Genomic DNA, 24,959 nt, shown 5'->3' with positions numbered 1-24,959 from the left:
AGCTGTAGCATTTATACATTTTTTTACTTTTCAACTGAGCATGCAGACAAATAAGGGTGCAATGCATGCTTTTGCACCCCCGTAGAACCGGGCCTGCCAGGCCGCAAAGAAAAATGTGCCTTTTTTGCATGTTTGAATCGGTTTTAGCCATATTTAGTGGAATATCTCATTTTAAACACACCAAAGTTATTGTCTATTGATTGAATTCCTCTCAGACTCACACCACTGACTTTATTAAATAAAGTCATTTTAAGTCACAACTGTAAAATAGCTGATAGCCCCTATATCCGAAAACACAATTTGTCACTCACTGAGCCAAGTAATATTATGTCCAAGAAAGACTACAGTGAAGCCACTTTACAGACAAGCTTGTTCTGAAGAAGAAAAATAAAAACACAGGTTGCCAGCCAGGTGGCCTGGCCTGCAAAAAAAAAAAAAAAAAAAGATTTTTTTTTTTTTTTTTTTTTTGATGGGCCCCCCTGACGAGTGGGCCCTGGGGCGACCGCCCCCTTGCCCCCCCTCTGGCTCCGCTACTGCTCACTGTACCAGAGATTTTCATCTGCCATTTATTTTCCCATAGACATTTCGTAAAATGCTTATAAAAACAGTTTTACTGGTTCAAACCAAACGGTTCAGCTAACGCTATAATCGGGAGAGACCATAGAACATTTCACTCGGACCAAAACCTAAAAACAACAACATTGAAAAAATATTTTCTTCAAACCCTCATTTTTTTACGTTTTGGTCTGAGTGAAATGTTATGCGATCTTTCCTGTTTCTAATATATCTGTACCGTTTGGTTTTTATACCAGTAAAACTCTTTTATATGCATTTTACGAAATGTCTATGGGAAAATAAATGGCGGATGAAAATCTCTGGTACAGTGCTGAAGCAGGAAGTGACGTTCACTTTGGCTCTCTATACCTGTGCTTTTAAAGTGTGTTTGCTGCCTTCCCAGCTCCCTGGAAGTATCAGAACAAGTGAGGCAGTATCTAAAGACTCCAACCTTCGATAACTGGTGAGTTTTGACTCGTATGTGAACTCGTGGTCTTTCCTGAATAGAGGAATTTTGGCGCCCCCAAAGAGGTTTTAGCCACACCCCCAATTACCCAAGACCCCCCAAAAAATCCTGAGTTTGTTCCCATGCCTGACAAATAAAACTTGCAGTGGGGAAGGTCCCTTTTTTAAACACAGCTCCAGTTTCTCATAGTCATCAAAGTAAAAAAAAGAAATTCGGCATAAATAGAGGACACATTTTGACTAAAGAGCACTTCCCTTTAGGGATGCACCGATATGAAAATTTTGGCCGATGCCGATAACCGATATTAACATTGCTGTTATGGCCGATAACCAATATTTATCGATGTAGATATGATCTGTATAAAACCACATTTTTATGATCATCACATTTTGTACATACTGAAAAACACATGTTAACACTGAATTTGAAAAAGTTATGCATTTCTTTATTTGCAAAGCCTTTGAAAAAGCCGATAAATCATAGATTTACTGCATTATTTCATATCAATGTGAAGAATTTGGCTGATAATGATAACCGATATTAACATTGCAACATCTGACCGATACCGATATGACCGATATGTTACAAAATGACTAACATCGGCCGATACCGATATGATTGCCGATATATCGTGCATCCCTACTTCCCTTGCATCATCATATGCAGAGCAATAGAGCAAAAAGTCTCCTTTTCAATTTCATCTAAATCGCATCATAAACAGATCTTCTTCAGGAGGAGCATTAAACCTACCAGTCTCTATTGCTAAGAGAAGGGTTCCAGAGCATAACTGGGCACACAGAGACCTTTTCATCTTCGGACTCACATAGGGCTCTACACTGTAACTGTCTTTTATGAGACGATTGATTTATCCCATAAGTCAACAGACCGTTTCACCTTATGCAAAATAAACATATTATTTATAGTCTCTCGGGTATCACATAAACGAATAAAACAGTACAGGTGGTGTTTGATAATCATCTGCAATCTGCATCCGTTTTCAACACTCTCTAGATACGGAGGTGGTGCTAGCTGTCTGTGTGCCTGTGTGATCACGGAGGAGAAAACAGTGCCAGCAGCACCTGCTTGTTCAATAGAAGCACAGGAAGAGAGAGAAAGAGACTTATAAGGGTCGCTCGTGTCCGTCAGGCACCTCTGATGCATCTCTGAAGAGGTTAGGGTCCCGCACGCTTTTCATCTGACCGACGCACTCATCTCAATACGAATAGGCCCGCGACGTGCGGACCAATCAAAAGAAGCTCTTCACGACAGGCCTAATTAACGCACTGTGTTTGAAGTGTGGGGCTCTCACGTGACGTGACGGGAGGAAGCGTGAAGTGTGGGGCTCTCACGTGACGTGACGGGAGGAAGCGCGCGTTCACTCAGGTTTGGTTACTTCATTGATTCTTTCCATTCATCGCCGAGCGTTTTAGGCAAATGCAACTGGTGTGTGTGTGTGTGCGTGTGTGTGTGTGTGTGTGTGTGTGTGTGTGTGTGCGTGTGTGTGTGTGTGTGTGCGTGTGTGCATGCGTGTGTGCGTGTGCCTGTGTGTGTGTGTGTGTGCGTGTGTGCATGCGTGTGTGTGTGTGTGTGTGTGTGTGTGTGTGTGTGTGTAGGCAGTGGGAGGATGCAGAGATCATGGTACTCCTGCAGGTCATGTACACGGACTTAGACTTCACAGCCACCTTCAACATCGAGCCAGAGGTGCTGCAGCAGTTCCTGTTCCAAGTCTACCGCCGCTACAACAACATCCCTTTCCACAACTTCAAACACTGCTTCTGTGTCACCCAGATGGTGTGTGTGTGTGTGTGTGTGTGTGTGTGTGTGTGTGTGTGTGTGTGTGTGTGTGTGTGTGTGTGTGTGTGTGTGTGTGTGTGTGTGTGTGTGTGTGTGTGTGTGTGTGTGTGTGTGTGTGTGTGTGTGGGAGGGAGAGGGAGAAGGTTTTAGTAAGGGCAAATCATGGAGAGGCCCTGGTACCTCTCCAATCATCACATCCTTGATGGCTAATTGGTGAAGGAGGTGTATGGATTAGAACACTGACGATGTGTGGAAGGTCAAGCTTTGACCTCAACACATCTTTGAAGTTAAAGTCAGTCAAGCCATTGGATGCCGTTTGTTAGCCGGCGGCTAGCAGGCCACTTCTGCCTGCGCCGCTGTGAAACAACATCATCAACAGTGACTACGTTTACATGCACACAATATTCCGGTTTTTGCCCATATTCGGAAAATGACAATATTCCGACTAAATGAATAATCCACTAATATTCCCGTTTACATGCAGCCGTAGCTCGCCCTCCCCGACACGTGAGGGAGGGGGGAGAGAGAGAGAGAGATGCAGGTAGGCAGAGTTTTTCTCTTGAGAATAAACAGAGGATCCCTTGGTCCATTTCAGGAGCTTGCTGCTGGAAAGTTTGGCGTTGCGATTATTGGCACATCAAAGTCCTTCATAAAGTAGGCTTAGTAGCCTACGTTATACCTCGCAGGCTCGCAAGCACTTTGGACTTCCGTGGGCACCAATCGATGTTTCTCATCTCCTCCCGATCAGAAATGTGGGCTTTTCTTTTCGCATGCCAGAGATGATGGATTATATATGATTATAAAATGGGTACCTCAAATCAAGCAATCTGATTGGTTCACAGCCATTGTATAATTCCAGTAACCGAGTTCAATAACCCATGGCCATGGGTTATTGGTTACCATGGCAACTCTCTTACTAAATGGCAGCGCTGTGCTCGAGCCAAACAGCTTTCTCCTGATCTGCTGTATGGAGGGTCACTAGTCCTTCAAGTCTTTGTACAATGAGTCATTATGGACGCATGATGGCGCAACTCTCTTACTAAAAGTACGTTACTTGGTGTCGGCATACGGCTCTGGGGCCGGTTGCACCAACTGGTCTTACACTGGTCTTAACTGCCTGTAACAGAGATCTCCGCGGAGACCTTTTTGACCGTCATCGTCGTAACTGCGGTCAACTGAGCCGTGTTCGTCGTAACACCGCCAGTTCGCTGTCTTTGAAAGCACGACGTTAGATTATAACTAACTAGTTGTGTGGCTTAGCCTTCCAAAATGTTGCCGTTAGTTTTTTAGAAGTTAATACATAGAATTGGGAACGTTACATTCAATTTCATTCAGACTGTCTTTCTGGCTCAATCGCCGCCATTGGTGCAACCGGCCCCTGGTCGGGCTTTGCTCTCAGCAAGCGCCAGGATTGGCCAATGTCGACTTCAGTCTCCAGAACGATCCAATCAAATCACCCGCACGTCTATCTTCTTGCTAGAGGTCCCGCCTTACAGTAGTGTTTCAACTGACTCTTAAAGAAAAACCATGCCAGTCGGACTTATAGTATTATTATTATTATATTATTATACTTGGAAACCGTTTTATAAAAGCAATATAGCACTCGAGCAGCGTGTGTTGTGAAATATATCACACTGATAAGCTGATAACAGCTTATCAGTGTGATATATTCATCACAACACACTTGCTCTCGTGATATATTGCTTAATTATATCGCCTCTTCTAGCGCTTTCTAGCACACATCAGTTGACCACAAACAGGCAACATGCGTCGCAAACTGCGGTAAAAACCCTGATTGAGACCATTGATTGAGACGCATATTCCGAATGCGCTGTATATATACATGATCAAAGAATCCTCCGAAAACCCGAATAATACTGGAATAACCCAGATGTCTTAATCGGAAAATGCTAAATTCGGAAAAAGGGCAAATTCGGAAAATGCAACTGGAATACTGTTTACATGACCCTTATCAAATTCAGAATATTGTCATTTTCCGAATAATAGTGGAATATTGTGTGCATGTAAACGTAGTCAATGAGACTCCCATTGTAGGGAGAGAGTCTGGCAAGCGAGACTACTTCTGGCATAGCTGAAGCCAGGGCAAATGCTTGAAATGTCATTGTATACTTTGATGTAGACATACGATGTGTTGCTGTGGGCCGCAACAACAGTAGTGGTTATTTGATTAGGAGACAAAACTATTTTAATTTGTTTCAAAACCACAACCTCTCCCACTCACTATGCGTTTTTCTTGTTCTGTGAGCAGATGTACGGTTTGATCTGGCTGACTGACCTGAGGAGTAAGATGGACAGCATGGACCTGCTGACCATGTTGACCTCTGCAGTCTGTCACGACCTCGACCACACAGGATACAACAACGCCTATCAGGTCGCTGCATAGGTTTCCCTCTGGATAACAACCTCATTCAATCTGGATGTAGCATATATGATATGGCATTTTTACTGGCATGCTCTATCCCACTAGGCCAGGGATGGGCGCCCCCTGTGTGGCCCGAGCTGGAATTGCAAAATAATAATAATAATTACAGTACACCTGAACGCAACATGCAAGATACCTGCTGAATAAGTGTCCAAATTTTCATGTCATTCTCGCCAATACTCCACTTCTGTTATAACATTTCAGTCTGGAATATGGAATATTTTTCAATAATCTTTATGACTAAAAGGCTAAAAGTAATCTCATGTGCAAGAAATGACTGTTCTACATTTAAGTAGAAATTTAAATAATTAACACGGTTTTGGATTTATTTAGCTTCAAGACTGCATTTTTGTTCATGTGACCCTCAACACAGGCTTTGAGAATCCCGGGCCACTTACTGATACTTATGCTTAAATTAACCCACTCAATATTCTGGTTTATTTCAAGAAAAACATTTTGGCTAGTGGAAATTCTAATTGGCTGGTCATTTTAAAATCTAGCAGCCATATTGGCAGGTGGTCAAAAAAGTTAATTTCAAGCCCTGCAGGGAGAGCAGGTGGTGACATAGGAGTGAGTGAGAAAAGGATAAAATATTGGTGGTTAAGACTGAATAATGACATCACAACTGTTCATTTAAAATGAGTTATTCCTCTAAACCTGGCTTCAAATGCCCAACATTTTTCACGCCGGCGCCATTCGGCCTCCAGCCCTCAGCAAAATCTGGCCCTCTGGTAGCGAGGACATTTTTTTGTGGCCCTCTCTATCATCAAAGTTGCCCATCCCTGCTCTAGGCTGTACAGAACTGCTGTATACAGGATTATTACCTCTGCCAAGGAAGTTATGTTTTCAGTGTCGTTTGTTTGTCTGTTTGTTTGTTTGTTTGTCTGTTTGTTTGTTTGTTAGCAGGATTAAGGAAAAATGACTCGGCCAATTTTCCTGAAACTTGGTTGAAGGGTGTAGCACGTTTCTTTTTTTCTTTTTTTTTGCAGATCCGAATCCGGTCAAGGACGGGGGCGGGGCTAGGGAAAAGGGGCCATAGCTAGGGATAGGCAGGTCATAGAGAGTTGGGGGTTGGAGGGGTGGGTACGGGGAGTGGCTGGGGGGGGGGGGAATGGGTCAGGGCTAGGGTTTCCGATCCGACTCACAAAATGTGCATATCATGGCAGACTGGAGTATTGGCCTTGCCGGAAGGTCTGCGTTCTCCAAGTGCACTTCTACTTATTCAAATTTATACAGTAGAGTCGTGCTTCATTCTCCAGCTCAGTAATGCGGGTTCAATTCTACTCAACGCTGTTAAATTGATCTTTCAGATAAATGCTCGGACTGAACTTGCTCTGCGCTACAATGACATCTCTCCGCTGGAGAACCACCACTGTGCCGTCGCCTTTGAGATACTGGAGAAGGTACGGCTTGGTCAGCGAGGTCACACGTCCTTGTATGTGACGTTTGTTCTGTTCAGAACGTATGAGGAGGAGTTTGTGCTGCCGGCAGTAACAACGAACAGAAGTCTCTCTCTCTCTCTCTCTCTCTCTCTCTCTCTCTCTCCCTCTCTCTCTCTCTCTCTCTCTCTCTCTCTCTCTTTTCTAGACGGAGACCAATATCTTCAGAAATCTGACCACAGAACAGTACAAACGAATACGGGAGGGAATCATCAAGTGAGCTCATCTCTGTCATTCTCTTAGCATGCGTGCAATTCAGCAGTAACAGCGCCGCGACATACGCTGCGAGCGAATCATTCTAAGAGTGTTTATTCTCTCTTCATTTGGCAGATGCATCCTGGCCACTGACATGACAAGACACAATGAGATCCTCAATAAGTTCAAGTCCATCCTGCCTGTTTTTGACTTCAACAACAAGGAGCACAGAGATGTGGTAAGACTAGAGGACAGTAGATGTCAACACAACGGAACATGATCCATAGGATCAGTTTGGAGAGGCATTGGGAAGGAATATATCATAACTTATAGCTGCTAAAACTCAGAGCAGAGAGAGTCTGCTGCTGCATGAGGTATGTTATGTTTCATTTAGATTTCCTAAGTGGAAAATGAAGAAATGTCAGTATTGTGGTTGGGAATCAGAAATTGAATTTTTATTCAATTAGAATTTGATAAGAGTGAGATTGACCTATCGTTGTAGAATGGAATTGAATCAATACATTCTTCTCCCGCACCTCTACTGAGCCACGATGTGATGGTGACAACTGGAGGAAAACCCACTCGAGATCAAAATAATTGAGCCGAGAGTCAAGAGAAGTCATCTTACAAAAATGTATTTAGCCACACATATCTTTGCAAAAGCCATGTGCAGAGAGACTGCCCCATGATAATTTGATAGGAATACAGAAGAATAGGAATTCATAGTTGCAGGATTCGTGAGGACAGTGTCGGAACAACAGACAGTCAAAGATCTTATAGTGAGAAGAGAGCACACACACAACATGTTATGACTATCCCAGAGAATAACATGATCAGGGGCAGAGAGCAGAGAGAGGGGGCAATGCAGGAGCCCAACAAGGACACAGCTGTGTGTGTCAGAGGGTCTCTCTGTCTGTTAGATTTGATCTACTATGGATCTCGTGTGCTCGATTCTTAAGCTCTCCCGCTATGCGGCCTCGCCCGTACTGCAGCTCACTGAGCTGCCCCTGCAGCTCGCATTCCCGCATTCGCAGCTTGCCCGCTGCGCAGCCTTACCCGCAACTCGGCTGCTGTGTGGCCAATGAGACCAGCATCACTGATGATGTCAGATTTATGACATCACTGATGATGTCATCAGTGGGATTTATGACATCACTGATGATGGTTCCAGCTTTAAAACTCGTTATACAACAGGTAGTTCCGGCCGAGCAATTTGATTGGACAAGAGGGATCTTACGAGTGCCTATATTTCACGATAATGCACTGGCGCTTCACTGTGTGTAGGGTAGGCTATATCACTCCGCTTCACAGCTGCTCTAATCAACACGCTTCACAGCTGCTCTAATCAACAAAACAAACACCAGTCACGTTACATTGAACGTCATTCAAAGCGTAACCGAGAGCGCAAAGATGGATTTTTTTACTAACATAACTTTTGATTTAAACTATGAATGCTCGTCAGAAGAGGACGAAGGGGAGCAACATTCTTCTACGGAAACCTCCAGGTTTGCTCATATTTCACCTGCAGGACTTGACGATTTGGAGAAAAACAAAAACGAAGCAAACACTGTGAAGCAAACAGTCTGGGCTGTGAACTGCTTTCAAACTTGGCTACGTTCAAAAACTATGACCATCAACTTCCAGTCAATTGAGAAGACAGAGCTGAATACTGTTTTGAGGGAGTTTTATGGATCCGTACGGACGAACAAAGGAGAGCTATATGGGATAAGCGGTTACCTTGGGCTTCGCGCTGGTTTAAATCGCCATATCAACGAGCCGCCTCTCAGCCGTTCATGGAATTTAATGCAGGATGCTGAATTCCTTCCAGCTAATAACGTTTTCAAAGGCGTTGTGAAACAGATCAGACGAGCCGGGAAAGATACAACAACACATCACCCGGCAATTTCAACTGAAGACCAGCTCATCTTAAAGCAATCTGCTGCTTTACGCCCAGACAATCCAAAGGGTTTACAGAACAAGGTCTGGTATGACATTCAGTTGCATTTTGGACGCAGGGGCAAAGAGGGGAATCGGGCTCTCAAACCTGATTCATTCACCCTAAAATACGACGAGAATGGAGCAAAGTTTTTCACAATGACTTTCAATGAAGAAACAAAAAATCACAAAGACCCTTTGGAGAGAGACAGAGAAAATAGGAGGGGTGCCATGTTTGAGGAGCCAGGAAACCCCCTCTGTCCAATTGTTTCTCTTGAAAAGTACTTGAGCAAACTTCCACCTGACGCAAAAGCCCTCTATCTGCAGCCCAGGAGGACTGCAGCTGTCACAGATAGCGTCTGGTACACCGCAACTCCGCTTGGAGTAAACCAGTTGGCACAGATGTTACCCAGGATGTGTAAAGAAGCGGGGACACGAGCCTCTTACACCAACCACTGCCTCCGGGCCACCGCCATACAGAAGCTGTCTGATGCAGGACTGGAAGCCAGGGAGATCATGGCAGTGAGTGGGCACAGGTAAGATGATTAACGCCTATAAATACAAATTCGAGGACAGGATGACAACGAGGACGGTGATTAGTGATACTTCGCCACACTTTTTTGTCTTGCAGGTCTGAAAGCTCGTTAAAAAGTTATTGGCGACCATCCACGGAGAGCAGGAAAAGATGGAGCAACATACTATCAGATCAAACAAGCTCATCCTCGGTATCCGACATGCCTCCTGCAAAGCGACAGTCAACCATGCCGTCACCAGACTCTGTTCTCTTCACTGGCTGTACAATAAATGGAAACGTGCAAATCAATGTGTATGACAAAAAGTAGGCTAGACAGCCTGCAGTTAATTAGGCTGATTAGGCTACATTTTCTGCAAAGGGAAAGCTGGGGGGACTATTTTTGTTGGCGGAGGAATAAATACAAAAATCATCTATTTTCTCAGCTTTTTGTCATTTTTTTAATCAGCTTTGTTTAATAATAGAACTGTTGTATAAAAGCAATATCACACTCGAGGTCGTGCATTGTTGGCTAATATTGGCACTGCTGTGATTATCTACGGCACTCGGCCTGCGGCCTCGTGCCTGCGACCGAATCACAGCAGTGCCAATATTAGCCAACAATGCACTCCCTCTCGTGTGATATTGCTTAATTATATAAGGATTTATCGAAATGTCTATGGAGAAAATGAATGCAGAACTTACTTCTGGGGCAAATGACGTCACGAAAAGTCACGTGACTGTTGAGCTCTTGTGTTTTTTCCCCTGCTATACATGTATGTGCAGCTGATGATGATCCTGATCAAAGTGAGTGACATCTCCAACGAGGCGCGGCCCATGGAGGTGGCTGAGCCCTGGCTGGACTGCCTTCTGCAGGAGTTCTACAACCAGGTAACTAACTGACTGCTGTTGCATGGAGAGAAACAATACAACCAGGTAACTGACTGCTGTTGCATGGAGAGAAACAATACAACCAGGTAACTGACTGCTGTTGCATGGAGAGAAACAATACAACCAGGTAACTGACTGCTGTTGCATGGAGAGAAACAATACAACCAGGTAACTGACTGCTGTTGCATGGAGAGAAACAATACAACCAGGTAACTGACTGCTGTTGCATGGAGAGAAACAATACAACCAGGTAACTGACTGCTGTTGCATGGAGAGAAACAATACAACCAGGTAACTGACTGCTGTTGCATGGAGAGAAACAATACAACCAGGTAACCGACTGCTGTTGCATGGAGAGAAACAATACAACCAGGTAACTGACTGCTGTTGCATGGAGAGAAACAATACAACCAGGTAACTGACTGCTGTTGCATGGAGAGAAACAATACAACCAGGTAGCTGACTGCTGTTGCATGGAGACAAACTATAGTGTTGCAACACCAAATGACCAGTTGAAAACTGTTATCCCTCCTCTAAGGATTGTGTCCATAGTGTTACACATGACCTGAGCATTTTGTGATTTCATAACAAAGATGTCTGCATCGCTCATTTCCACAAATTATTGATGATTTATGTGTGTGGTTTATGTGTGTGGTTTATGTGTGTAGTTTATGTATGGAACGAGATTAGTGCCAGTAGAAAAAAACAGTTGACCTTGAGTTGGCACACTCATAACCATTGAATTCATTCAATAAATTCAAATCTTGAATTTGTGAGGCACCATCTCAAATTGAATGCAATTACCTGAAAATGTGGTTTTCCCACGTCTTTTTTTAATTATTATTATTATTATTATTATTATTAGCTCTGCCAAGGATGTTGTTTTCACTCCTTTAATTTTTTTTTTAATCCGTCAGCAGGATATCGCAAAAACATTTCAATTGATTTTCATGAATTTTTGAACAATTTGTTAAGATTTTTGTGGTGATCTATTTCCACCATTAGAGACGATTATTATAACTGATATAACATCAATTTGAGGAATTGTACAGTGTTTGGTGGTGGGGGTTGCACTTTTGGGGCGGCTGTAGCTCAGGAGGTAGAGTGGGTCATCCATTAATCGCTTTGGATAAAAGAGGTTGGTGGTTCGATCCCCGTCTCCTCCAGTCTGCATGTCGAAGTGTCCTTGGGCAAGATACTGAACCCCAAATTGCTCCTGATGGTGTAACAGCACCCTGCGTGGTAGCTTGCCGCCGCCATTGGTGTATGAATGTCTGTATGAATGGGTGAATGTACCTACTGATTGTAAAGCGCTTTGGATAAAAGCGCTATATAAATGCAGGCCATTTACCATTTTACCATTTATCATTTTGAGGTGCTTCCTAGTTCAGGATGAGCCAGGGTTCAAAATTAGCACCAGCCAAATGCTGGTAAAATACAGTATGCAAGTGGCTGGTAGATTTGCTTCACTCCCCAGCCCAAAATAAAACAAACAAAAACAATGGTATTCTATTCAGTGGCAGGTAAAATTTGAACATTTACTCTGCATTTGGCCAGTGGGGAAAAAATAATAATTTTGGACCCTGGACTGAGAGCTCTTGAGACACAGATGGACTTTTGTTCTGGTATACGATGACTGGAAGGCAACACGCTCTGATGCAATTCAAATACAATCTCTGCTGCTGATACTAATATTTCCAGAAGTTAAGAGGTGTGTCTGTGATGAACCACAATGCAATCTTCCTAACAAGATTCCTAAATTGGCTGTAACATGTACAGTATATTGTGCCATGCCATTTGTGTCACTACATAAAGAAGGGTGACTTATATTTTGTACCACTGTTTGCAATGAATGATTGACTCTACTTGGCCATTTCATACTTGAGAATAGAATATCATTCTATTCTATTCTGGTCTGCTAAGATAGACAAAACAGTATCATAGGTTAAAACATCACAATGATTATACAAACCAGCTCTACATTCCATCCTTCTTGCATTATCGCCAATCCGGTCCTTTCTTGTGGTCCGTCTGTCCTCAGAGTGACATGGAGAAGCTGGAGGGTCTTCCGGTCACCCCCTTCATGGACCGAGACAAGGTGACCAAGCCTTCATCTCAAACAGGATTCATCCGGTTTGTCCTCTTCCCCCTGTTCATCGAGCTGGCCAACCTCTTCCCCTGCCTGGAGGTAATTTATTGATTTCATCATTTCATCATTTCACAGAACCTCATTACTGTATTACACACAGTGGGAGAACAGTCCACACCTTCCTGAACAGAACCTCATTACTGTATTACACACAGTGGGAGAACAGTCCACACCTTCCTGAACAGAACCTCATTACTGTATTACACACAGTGGGAGAACAGTCCACACCTTCCTGAACAGAACCTCATTACTGTATTACACACAGTGGGAGAACAGTCCACACCTTCCTGAACAGAACCTCATTACTGTATTACACACAGTGGGAGAACAGTCCACACCTTCCTGAACAGAACCTCATTACTGTATTACACACAGTGGGAGAACAGTCCACACCTTCCTGAACAGAACCTCATTACTGTTTTACACACAGTGGGAGAACAGTCCGTCCCTTCCTGAACAGAACCTCATTACTGTATTACACACAGTGGGAGAACAGTCCGTCCCTTCCTGAACAGAACCTCATTACTGTATTACACACAGTGGGAGAACAGTCCACACCTTCCTGAACAGAACCTCATTACTGTTTTACACACAGTGGGAGAACAGTCCGTCCCTTCCTGAACAGAACCTCATTACTGTATTACACACAGTGGGAGAACAGTCCACACCTTCCTGAACAGAACCTCATTACTGTATTACACACAGTGGGAGAACAGTCCACACCTTCCTGAACAGAACCTCATTACTGTATTACACACAGTGGGAGAACAGTCCACACCTTCCTGAACAGAACCTCATTACTGTTTTACACACAGTGGGAGAACAGTCCGTCCCTTCCTGAACAGAACCTCATTACTGTATTACACACAGTGGGAGAACAGTCCGTCCCTTCCTGAACAGAACCTCATTACTGTATTACACACAGTGGGAGAACAGTCCACACCTTCCTGAACAGAACCTCATTACTGTTTTACACACAGTGGGAGAACAGTCCGTCCCTTCCTGAACAGAACCTCATTACTGTATTACACACAGTGGGAGAACAGTCCGTCCCTTCCTGAACAGAACCTCATTACTGTATTACACACAGTGGGAGAACAGTCCACACCTTACTGAACTGAACAGAACCTCATTACTGTTTTACACACAGTGGGAGAACAGTCCGTCCCTTCCTGAACAGAACCTCATTACTGTATTACACACAGTGGGAGAACAGTCTGTCCCTTCCTGAACAGAACCTCATTACTGTATTACACACAGTGGGAGAACAGTCCACACCTTACTGAACTGAACAGAACCTCATTACTGTTTTACACACAGTGGGAGAACAGTCCGTCCCTTCCTGAACAGAACCTCATTACTGTTTTACACACAGTGGGAGAACAGTCCACACCTTCCTGAACAGAACCTCATTACTGTATTACACACAGTGGGAGAACAGTCCGTCCCTTCCTGAACAGAACCTCATTACTGTATTACACACAGTGGGAGAACAGTCCGTCCCTTCCTGAACAGAACCTCATTACTGTATTACACACAGTGGGAGAACAGTCTGCACCTTCCTGAACAGAACCTCATTACTGTTTTACACACAGTGGGAGAACAGTCCGTCCCTTCCTGAACAGAACCTCATTACTGTATTACACACAGTGGGAGAACAGTCCACACCTTCCTGAACAGAACCTCATTACTGTATTACACACAGTGGGAGAACAGTCCACACCTTCCTGAACAGAACCTCATTACTGTTTTACACACAGTGGGAGAACAGTCCGTCCCTTCCTGAACAGAACCTCATTACTGTATTACACACAGTGGGAGAACAGTCCGTCCCTTCCTGAACAGAACCTCATTACTGTATTACACACAGTGGGAGAACAGTCCACACCTTACTGAACTGAACAGAACCTCATTACTGTTTTACACACAGTGGGAGAACAGTCCGTCCCTTCCTGAACAGAACCTCATTACTGTATTACACACAGTGGGAGAACAGTCTGTCCCTTCCTGAACAGAACCTCATTACTGTATTACACACAGTGGGAGAACAGTCCACACCTTACTGAACTGAACAGAACCTCATTACTGTTTTACACACAGTGGGAGAACAGTCCGTCCCTTCCTGAACAGAACCTCATTACTGTTTTACACACAGTGGGAGAACAGTCCACACCTTCCTGAACAGAACCTCATTACTGTATTACACACAGTGGGAGAACAGTCCGTCCCTTCCTGAACAGAACCTCATTACTGTATTACACACAGTGGGAGAACAGTCCGTCCCTTCCTGAACAGAACCTCATTACTGTATTACACACAGTGGGAGAACAGTCTGCACCTTCCTGAACAGAACCTCATTACTGTTTTACACACAGTGGGAGAACAGTCCGTCCCTTCCTGAACAGCACATCTTCCTGAGGAGTCGCTCGCGTGCTGGAGGTTTCATCTCAATATTAATGAAGCTGTTTGTCATCAGATTTTTAAGCGGTGTAGCCACTTCTATAAATTAATTTGTGTGTCTGTCTGTCTGTCTGTCTGTCCGTCCTTCCTTCCGTCTGCTATGGCACAGACCGTCTGTCCTGTGGGCCCCAGTCCCACAATGTCCTGTGGGCCCCAGTCCCACAATGTCCTGTGGGCCCCAGTCCCACAATGTCCTGTGGGCCCCAGTCCCACAATGTCCCACAATGTCCTGTGGGCCCCAGTCCCACAATGTCCTGTGAGTGTCTGAGTGTGGAATGTTTATTTTCTATCTTCATCAATCCCACAGCAACACATCATTAACCCGGTGCGGAAGGCTCTCGACTACTACACAGAGATGGAGAAAGCACTGGAGAGGGAGAAACAGAACCGAGCCCAGAGTGAGAGACTACTACACAGAGATGGAGAAAGCACTGGAGAGGGAGAAACAGAACCGGGCCCAGAGTGAGAGACTACTACACAGAGATGGAGAAAGCGCTGGAGAGGGAGAAACAGAACCGAGCCCAGAGTGAGAGACTACTACACAGAGATGGAGAAAGCGCTGGAGAGGGAGAAACAGAACCGAGCCCAGAGTGAGAGACTACTACACAGAGATGGAGAAAGCACTGGAGAGGGAGAAACAGAACCGAGCCCAGAGTGAGAGACTACTACACAGAGATGGAGAAAGCGCTGGAGAGGGAGAAACAGAACCGAGCCCAGAGTGAGAGACTACTACACAGAGATGGAGAAAGCGCTGGAGAGGGAGAAACAGAACCGAGCCCAGAGTGAGAGACTACTACACAGAGATGGAGAAAGCACTGGAGAGGGAGAAACAGAACCGAGCCCAGAGTGAGAGACTACTACACAGAGATGGACAAAGCGCTGGAGAGGGAGAAACAGAACCGAGCCCAGAGTGAGAGACTACTACACAGAGATGGAGAAAGCGCTGGAGAGGGAGGAACAGAACCGGGCCCAGAGTGAGAGACTACTACACAGAGATGGAGAAAGCGCTGGAGAGGGAGAAACAGAACCGAGCCCAGAGTGAGAGACTACTACACAGAGATGGAGAAAGCGCTGGAGAGGGAGAAACGGAACCGGGCCCAGAGTGAGAGACTACTACACAGAGATGGAGAAAGAGCTGGAGAGGGAGAAACAGAACCGAGCCCAGAGTGAGATGACAGCCAAGAGCAAGGAGACACCTCTGTGCACACAGAGCATAGCTGACAGCCAAACAGAGGCTGAGCTCCATACCTCCAAAGCAGCCTCACAGTGAAGTATGGAGGCTGGTACACTTATGACCTGCAACAGCCAAGACTGTGTGAAATGAACATATTGTGGACGGTTTATCTGGAGATTGTCTACATTTACATTCATTTAGATGTATCTGGCCTGTGTAGTAAATGATTCTATTTGTACTTTTTCTTGTTTGTTCGTTGAGCTCGGCACAGAGAATGCTCTCCTACAGGCTTTCCATGTAGTTTTGGTGGATGCACTATTGAATGTAATCCTCAGCAGGGAAGGATTTATGACATCACTGATGATGTCGCTGATGATCATGGATGAAATCACAATTGCTTCTGACATCACAATTCTAAGAGGCAAAAAGGGGAAAAGACATCATATGAAATTGAATCAAAAATACACACACATATAAACTTGTACAAGCAATGATGGTTATGCCCCCATCAAGCAGGGTTGAAAGTGCCATAGTGCCCATGTCTACAAGTCCCAGTCCCAAGTCTCTTCAAAAGCCATGAAATTATTTCAAACAAAAAGGTGATGTTGATCTGATTCTCTCAGCATTTCATGGTCCTCTTTGTTTCTCCACTTTTTAGCTGGTCCACGACTAGCGGCGGTTTTTGAACAGTAAATTCTGTAATATGGGAGGCCATGATGAATATTAGGCACACTCATAGTTACAAGATCCCATAAAATGCTGTCAACATTTTTTGGGGATTTCCTTCTTAAAGTGTTTTTGGTTCTTTACTTAGGCTGCTTATCCACCATCTTAACCATCTTTGAAGAGATCATTTGCAAAAAGTGAAATGCCATTCTTAACTCATTGAGTGCCAGCCACTTTTGGAGAACGGACGCTCCCTGTGCCAGAGTTTCAGAGCTTTTTTCAGTGATTTCTCGAGGCCCACAGAATATTGTGTGATATTACTATGTAAACAATGAACACGCAAAAAGAACGATGAGACTCTTTTCTATCATCAGCAAAAACAGGTTTATTGATATCATTTTCCGTTCTTTAGTTATCAGCCGGAGAAGATAGCTTGATTTAACAAAAAAGAGCCTTTTTTTTCTAGAAGCTGAGATATTGGCCCTTTTGTGAAATTAAACATTTCAAACACATCACTGACTCTGAAGCTAATGTCCTGCTGCCTGGGTCTGTCTGGGTGTTGTGTGTTGTGTGCTGCTCTGCGTGCCCCCCCCCCCCCCTCCCACTCCTCCTCAACTGCACACTCCTCCTTATGGGAGGTGGCTCTCTGCTGAGTTTGCTCTGCACTGTGAGGGTGCGCGACCGTCTATGTGCGCGACATCCAGCTTTTTTACAGCTTCCGCGTGTGTTTGTCACCGGCTCCTATGCTTCCAGTTGAGAATAATAACAAATCCACGGCTGATCATGCGAATTGGCTGTTGCAGCGGACATGGAGGAGCTCAATTGTGGGAGCAGATTGGCTGCTGCTGCTGTAGGCACATCTAACGTTAAAACGCTTCATGCATATCGATGCATACGGATGCGATGCGATTTCCGTTTCCCCAAAGACTTATTCTCTGTTTTTCTCTGCCTTTCTGTTAACCTGGAGAGCACTGTCGCCACCTAAGGGTTCTGTAAAATAGGTTATAGACCTCCAATAGCTATAATAGTTGTACAGGAGATGTGGAAGGCTTTGATCGACGTCCCACCGTCAAAAAATGCATTGGACGTCGAAAGACGTCCGTGGCACTCTACGTCACTATTTAATTGGACGTCGAAAGACGTCCATGGCACTCAATGAGTTAAAATGAATAAACACCTGTTTGATGCTCCCTGGAGTGCACATAAAACTATATTATTGTGGTGATTTATGTGAAGATTATCAGGTGAAAGTTTGAATTATGATTTACAGTATTATACATAATATATATATATATATGTGTATGTATATATATATATATATATATATAAATAAATAAATATATACGTATATATATATAGTGTATACAGTATACTGTATATACATACAGATCCTTTCAAAAAAAAAATAATATCATGGAAATACCATGGATGACCGTGGGCTTCAGCGGATTGTCAAGCAAAGGCGATTCAAAAATTTGGCAGAGATTCAGAGGGAGTGGACTGAGGCTGGAGTCAGTCATAACTGAGAAGTAACTGCTGATTTTCTTCACACTATTCTAATTTCTTGAAATACTGTTTTGGGGGTTTTCTGGAGCTGTAGGCCAAAATTATGAAAAATGAAACAAATAAAGGCTAGAAATATTTTACTTTGTGTGTAATGAATCTATAAACTATGAAAAAGGAAGGAAATTATGGAAAGAAACTAACTTTTCCATGATATTGTAATTATTTGGAAAGGATCTGTATATACACACACACACACACACACACTAACACACACACACACACACACACACACACACACACACACACACACACACATCAATGTATAATAAAGGATGAAAAACAAACAAACGGAGATACCAGTGTTTTTGCAAATGAACTCTTCTAGCCTATCTGTTTCCCCTGGGCAATGCAGTCTGCCATTAAACAAAACAGACAGTCGTCAGTGAAGATACACCATGATTGATGTGTTTTGATGCATGTTATGAATGATGTTCCCTCCACTATGAAACTGCTTTTGACAGTATCATCACATACAGTAAGTCTGTAGCAATTTCCAATCTGAAGAGATAGGACAGAACTCCATTTAATTATCAACAAACTATTTAATGACTACAATAAATCATGCTGTAACAGAGTTGTACAAAACAATGTTTGTTCATTTTCTCCATCAGTCCTTTTTGGCCGAAGGAAATGTCTTGGCAGCTGTAGGGCGCACGGTGGCGCTGTGGCTGCAGCTTAAATGTCTGCTCTGGAGCTCGGAGCACCAAAGTAGACTACAGGCTGAAGGTGAGCATGGACTTTATCAGGTCTCCCATAGCGGCGTTATGTCGTTTCTTCATCTTCCTCCTTATCCTCCTCTTTTTGTTTTTGTTGGTGTTGGTTTGCCTCACTCTCGGCACAGAGCTGGAGCAAGGAGAGGTGGAGATGGGAGGCTGTTGCTGTGCCCCGGACTTCAAGCCGGGGTTGACATACCGTTGGATCGCACCACAACGATCCCAATAAGTTGTCACCATCATCTGCTGCTGGTACTGGTAGTAGCGGCGGTGGTGGTGATGATGATGATGGTGGCTGTTGTACTGTCCCGGAGCAGGACCGCCCAGTGCCAGGCCGCTGTTCTTTTGCAGTAGCCCCAGGGAAGAGGCCCCGCTGGACCGGCCGTGGCCGGATGAGCCCCGCTGCATCTGGCACACGGAGGCCCGGGTGGAGGAGGACCCCTGGTCGGCGTGCCGATTCGGGGTGGAGCTGAACAGAGACATCTCGTGGAAAGGCGGGTACGTGGGCTGCCGCCTCACCTGAAACAACAGAGAAATAACGTTAGCCTAGCTAGATTTTAAACAATAAACGCCTTACAACATTTTGAAAAGTAAGCTACTACATAAACAGTACAGGGAGCAATACCGTTTAGCTACCGTCTACTCTAAAGCCGTTAACTCACCTGGTTCAGGTAAGATCTGAGATCAGAGATCAGATCAGGCTGAGATCTGCTGGATGCAGCCCGCTGATGGCGTTTCCCTGAAGTCGCCGGCATGATCAGGTCGTGCTGTCAGCTCATAATGACCTGATCATCCTTGTCGTGTCTTTTTATCCATGGATTCCTTGGGGTGATATGACGTCACAAATGACGTCACACAGAGCGTGCGTGCCATTGGGTGCGTGCGCGCAGTGTTGGGGAGTAGTTTTAACGGACATAAGTACAAGCCACCTAGTGTTTTGGACGTGTACCGCAGCCAACGCGCCGAGTTACGTTCGAGTATGCACAGTCTCACTGTCGCCGCTAGTCGGCGGCAAGGCTCCAAGTCGACGGTGCGCAAAACCCTGTCAGCGCCTTAAAGGCTACATGAAATGATGCAATGAGATGTATGTAGGTAGGTACATGATGTAGCCTACATCATGTAGGCTAGTGCAATAGACTAGTACTTGCACAACTCCACTACTTCCTGAAATGAGTAGGGCATCTTGGTTTCCTGTCTATTGGATGAACTGATTAATGTCAGGTGTGCCTGACTGCTGCAGTCACAACAACAGTGATCAGGCACACCTGACATTAATCAGTTCATCCAATAGTGTAGGACAGGAAACCACTATGCCCTACTCATTTCAGGAAGTAGTGGAGTTGTGCAAGTAGTCTATTAGCCTACTAGTCTACAATTTGCAGCGGTAGTTTATTCAAATCTCAGTAGCTTTCATTCTTTGGCTCAAGTTTAGTTAGTTTGAACTAACAACCATATTAATTCATTTATAATTGATCATCATTGTATCATTTATTGTTGACCAGGGCAGAAACAGAGAAATGGAATGCTAGACTGGTCTGTAGGTGGCGGTGCAAGCCGGACTCTAGGTGTCACAGTCAGAGATTGTATTATGGCTTTTCAGGTTTTCAGGGAGTTCAGTTCTGTAACATCTGGGACAAACAGCAACAGATAGAATGAGCTTCTCAGCTACCGCACATTTACATTCTGAGTCATTTCAAACCAATGGGTTCCCAGGTCACATTCTGACTATTTTTTATTGTCTGTCCTGTTAAAATAAAGAAAAAAGTGTCTCGTATCAACCCTCACAGTGACAAAAAAAAGGTGGTGTTAAGACCTAGATGACAACATATATACCAATAGAGACAGTCCGCATGTCTGGGAACGCCCACAAAATGTTAAACGGCTGGCGCGCGAGTGGGGTAAAACCGCCCATATATCTCATGGGCTGACTCACCAAAAGATGGTGCTGCGGCTCTAAACTACATGTTTGGGGGTTCTAGAGCAGAACACAAGACGTCTGCTCAGATGTGCGTTTACTGCAGTGGTTAAATCCCCGATCGTGTCTGCCTGGGCTGGGCTAGCAGCTAAATTCTAACTTTGCTGAATGGATAGAACGGGGGAATTTACCCCACCCTGACCCCGCCCCCAGCGTGGCCTCAATCTATGACATGAATACCATTTTATCATTTTTATGTGATAAACAGGGATGCAAACTACTCACCTTTTGGTTACAGTCACCTTTTTGATCCCAAAATAGGGCACTCAAAGTGAATGATTTCAGAGTGTTTTTGTGTCTGCCCTATGCTATCTGTCACCTTTTTCACTCTCCATGAGTCACTGATAAATACCTAATTAGATATTTGTCTTTACTTAAAGTTTTACTCGTCTGCAGACTGCAGTAATGGTGTAACTTGAAGTTCCTTGGATTAGTAACTGTAACTCCTAACCCTGACACTTGAACTTCTTGAATTGCTTTCTTGCCCTCAGCTCAGTCAGAACGTGAAGGCAGTTCTCCAGATTGGGAGCTGAATGATCCCGACGTTGAAGGACGGCGATGTCAACATCACCCTGGATAAGATACCTACGATGTTGGCTCAGGAGAACATCACCCTGGATAAGATACCTACGATGTTGGCTCAGGAGAATATCACCCTGGATAAGATACCTACGATGTTGGCTCAGGAGGCTAAAGAATACTTGGAGGGGCTGAAGCAGGGAAAGCAAAGTAAGTACAGCTGTTTCAAAAATGGGCTATTACTGTACAAGTCATTTTTGGGTTCAGCTCGACTTTAAAGTGTCAAGTATTAGCAGGTGAATTAGTTTTCAATTTCACACACCTAGAACATCTGTGTTGTTGTTGGGGGTGTTGAGTTGAGTCTGGACACCACTGTACTTGATCAGAAAGTAGTATTTGGGTGGAACACACCTTTAAAACTATAAGTACTTGGACATGAAGTAGTATTTGGGTGTGGAATATACCTTTAAACCTATGAGTACTTGGACATGAAGTAGTATTTGGGTGTGGAATATACCTTTAAAACTATAAGTACTTGGACATGAAGTAGTATTTTGGGGTGGAATATACCTTTAAGGAACTTGGACATGAAGTAGTATTTGGGTGTGGAATATACCTTTAAAACTATGAGTACTTGGACAGAAGAAGATATGAGTTTCTGGCTCTGCAGATCTGCAGTTATTTTAATAGATCCATGATGCAGGTACACCGCCTCCTCTTGCATGACGAGGTCACTTCCACTTGTACGTACAATCCGGAAGCCGGTGCCATACACCAGATCAGATCAGATCAGATCATACACCAGATCAGATCAGATCATACACCAGATCAGATCATACACCAGATCAGATCATACACCAGATCATTTGTAGGCGGCTGCTGGCGGCACATGTTCCCGCCCCCTTTTAGGGGGGAAGCGCAAGCCTCTCCCCGTTGACCTCAATGTAAAATAGCACTACCAAAAAAAAATATAGAAAAATAACAGAATCAATCTCGTTTATTAATGACCCCAAAACACCATGACATGACAATATATATTACAACTCGGCCGGCCACACAATGCGCAAGATACATGGGAAATATGACTTTGACCCGTCTAAAATCATGTACCCACCCCCTGTGACCCAGAAAGGAATGAGTTTCTCGTGTCGAGGAGCAAGGCCAAATGAACACCCCCAGGGGCCCCTGGGCACTGAAGCACCTAGGGCCCCCCCCCAAAAAAAACAATAAAATGTTATTCTCTCGTGATTCTAAATATAACTGAATCACTTTGTTTGACCAAGCAAATATATTTTTTATAATTATAAGCATTTTACAAAATGCCTATGGAAAAATGAATGGCTGACCAGTTACCACCAGGGATGGTGGAACTGAAGAGTGCCGCCGGTGGAAAAATTTACGTTTTTTGGATGTTTGGATGTTTTTTAGCCATATTCAGAGGAATATCTCATACTGTTGTGATGTCATTATTCAGTATTTTCTCCTTTTCTCACTCACTTTCATGTCACCACCTGCTCTCCCTTTAGGTCGTTTTAACAGACAGCAACACAGGCAGAAACACTGAAGTTATTTAGTATTATATTTTATTATCTTATTATTATAAACCAAACATCAAAAATAACATCTCCACCCTCTTTGCTTTGCTCATTATGATAGTCTTCAACTAAACCCTAAATATTGCAGTATAAAACATATAAAATGCATTTTAATCATATCTATATATATCTAGATATATCTAGATATATATATATATATTTTTTTTTACTTTGTTTTATTTATTTTTTTACTTTGGAGGGTGTTCTTATTTTTATACCTGCCTCTTGCTGCTCTGGATAGAGCCCTCACTGTATTGCTTAGGGGTGGGAATCACCAGATGCCCACGATACGATACTGAAACGATACTTGAGTCACGATACGATAGTATTGCGATATTTTCGATATTGCGATATATCGATATTGCGATATATTGAATATTGCGATATTTCGATATATTGCGATTTCTTACTTTTTCAACTGCAAATGATGTCCCCAAAGGAAAACTTTGTCAACATCTGGTTTATATAAGAACAATTTTTCAGTCTGTACATCCGACTTCAACCATTTTATTGCAGCAACATTGTCAAGTAGACAGACCAACAACTTTCATAAAGTCATGTCATAGTTGCATGCACCTGACAAACTGAACTGTTTGTTACAGTCTACTTACAGTCCACCTTAACTGGATGTGTGTGTGGACTACTGTACTTATGTAGTTTTTGCAACTTCACTTCACTTACACAAAACATTTTGTGCAGCCCATTCAGTAACTGGGGAATTTGTAAATGACTGTTATGACAAAACTGTTACTGTTAAAACAAAATGAAAATATGCTACCGTTTGTTTACTGCTGGCCTTGGAACTAAAGTTTATAGTAGCCCGGTGGCCTGGCATGGCCTCCAATTTTTTTTTTTTTTTTTTTTTTTTGCAATATCGATACTTGGCGTCCAAATATCGATACGATATCGTCAGGCAAAATATCGCGATACTGTGGTGTATCGATTTTTTTCCCCACCCCTAGTATTGCTTGCTACACTGACTGATTGCCCTGCCTTGCCTTGCTTACTACCTTTATTTTCTGTAATTGTCTTGTTTACAATTGTTTTTACATGACTGTAAAATTCTGCAGTTTTTCAGTGGGCCTTTTGGTACCACTGCAAGCATGAATTAATAAAATTAAATAAAATCACTTGCATCCAGCGCATGCTATGCCAAACTCCATTAAAAAATCTGTCAGTTTAATGTTGCCTTCATTGTTGCCAATGATACATGCCTGATAGAACAATAAAGGCCTATTTATTACCAATCGTTAGGAGAGACTGTTCAATTGGGCATACTACAACATAATAAGCCACACCTATTTCCATAAAAGATCCACCTTTTTAGCCTGCTGGACCAGCTGTCAATCATTCCTTACCTATTGAGCGAGGTCTGTCTGTCTGTCCATGGTCTGGACTTACCCCTGCCTGCGTTGTGTCAGATATTAATGAAGGGACTAGTTTGTGTCTCTGTGTCTGTGTGTTTGTTTGTTGCGTACAGTGAGACAATATAATGTTTGTGCAGCTCACTCTCCTTAAAAAAAGACAAGTAATTTCTTTATCTTCAGCTCTCTCCTCCTCTCATATAGTGAGCTATCCTCTCTCTCTCTCTCTCTCTCTCTCTCTCTCTCATCCTCGTCTCTGAAAATAGCCTACCTAACGTTAAGTGTTGGAATGTTTCCCATGTGACTTTTTATAACATCGTCGGACCATAATTTCAATTAAAGCAGGACTAAACCCCAAAACACTTTTTTTCTTTTTAGCTTTTAACCAATATATATGGCTTTTGGGGGTGTGTGTGAAGAATTCTGGTCAAAATTTCCACATTTGAGACCAATCTTTATCATTTTCAACAGTATAAGTGCCCTCTATGGGTTCAAACCTGCTTTTTTTTTGCGCTCCAAAACGGTACAACCTGACCTCACGGCGTACTG

The 24,959-nt window shown here is 43.6% G+C and overlaps 2 protein-coding genes across 2 annotated transcripts in view; one reads left to right on the top strand and one right to left on the bottom strand.

The window, feature by feature from the left end:
* Positions 1–24,959, bottom strand: part of LOC310777967 (ATP-binding cassette sub-family C member 12-like) — a gene marked incomplete at both ends in the record, with an annotated part of 450,252 nt that overhangs the window by 173,176 nt on the left and 252,117 nt on the right. The window lies entirely within an intron of this gene.
* Positions 1,001–16,705, top strand: LOC310778754 (high affinity cGMP-specific 3',5'-cyclic phosphodiesterase 9A-like; the record flags this gene model as incomplete). The annotated part of the gene is made up of 10 exons (XM_083639206.1): positions 1,001–1,018; positions 2,635–2,812; positions 5,085–5,207; positions 6,569–6,661; positions 6,846–6,913; positions 7,028–7,130; positions 10,125–10,229; positions 12,271–12,417; positions 15,146–15,236; positions 16,671–16,705. The coding sequence occupies exons 2-10, from the start codon at positions 2,657–2,659 to the stop codon at positions 16,703–16,705; spliced, it is 921 nt and encodes a 306-aa protein (XP_083495332.1). The 5' UTR covers positions 1,001–1,018; positions 2,635–2,656.

The sequence above is a fragment of the Poromitra crassiceps genome (genome assembly GCF_964638095.1).
Source record: "Poromitra crassiceps genome assembly, chromosome: 6".
Classification (NCBI taxonomy): domain Eukaryota; kingdom Metazoa; phylum Chordata; class Actinopteri; order Beryciformes; family Melamphaidae; genus Poromitra; species Poromitra crassiceps.
This window is presented reverse-complemented; position numbering and strand designations above follow the sequence as displayed.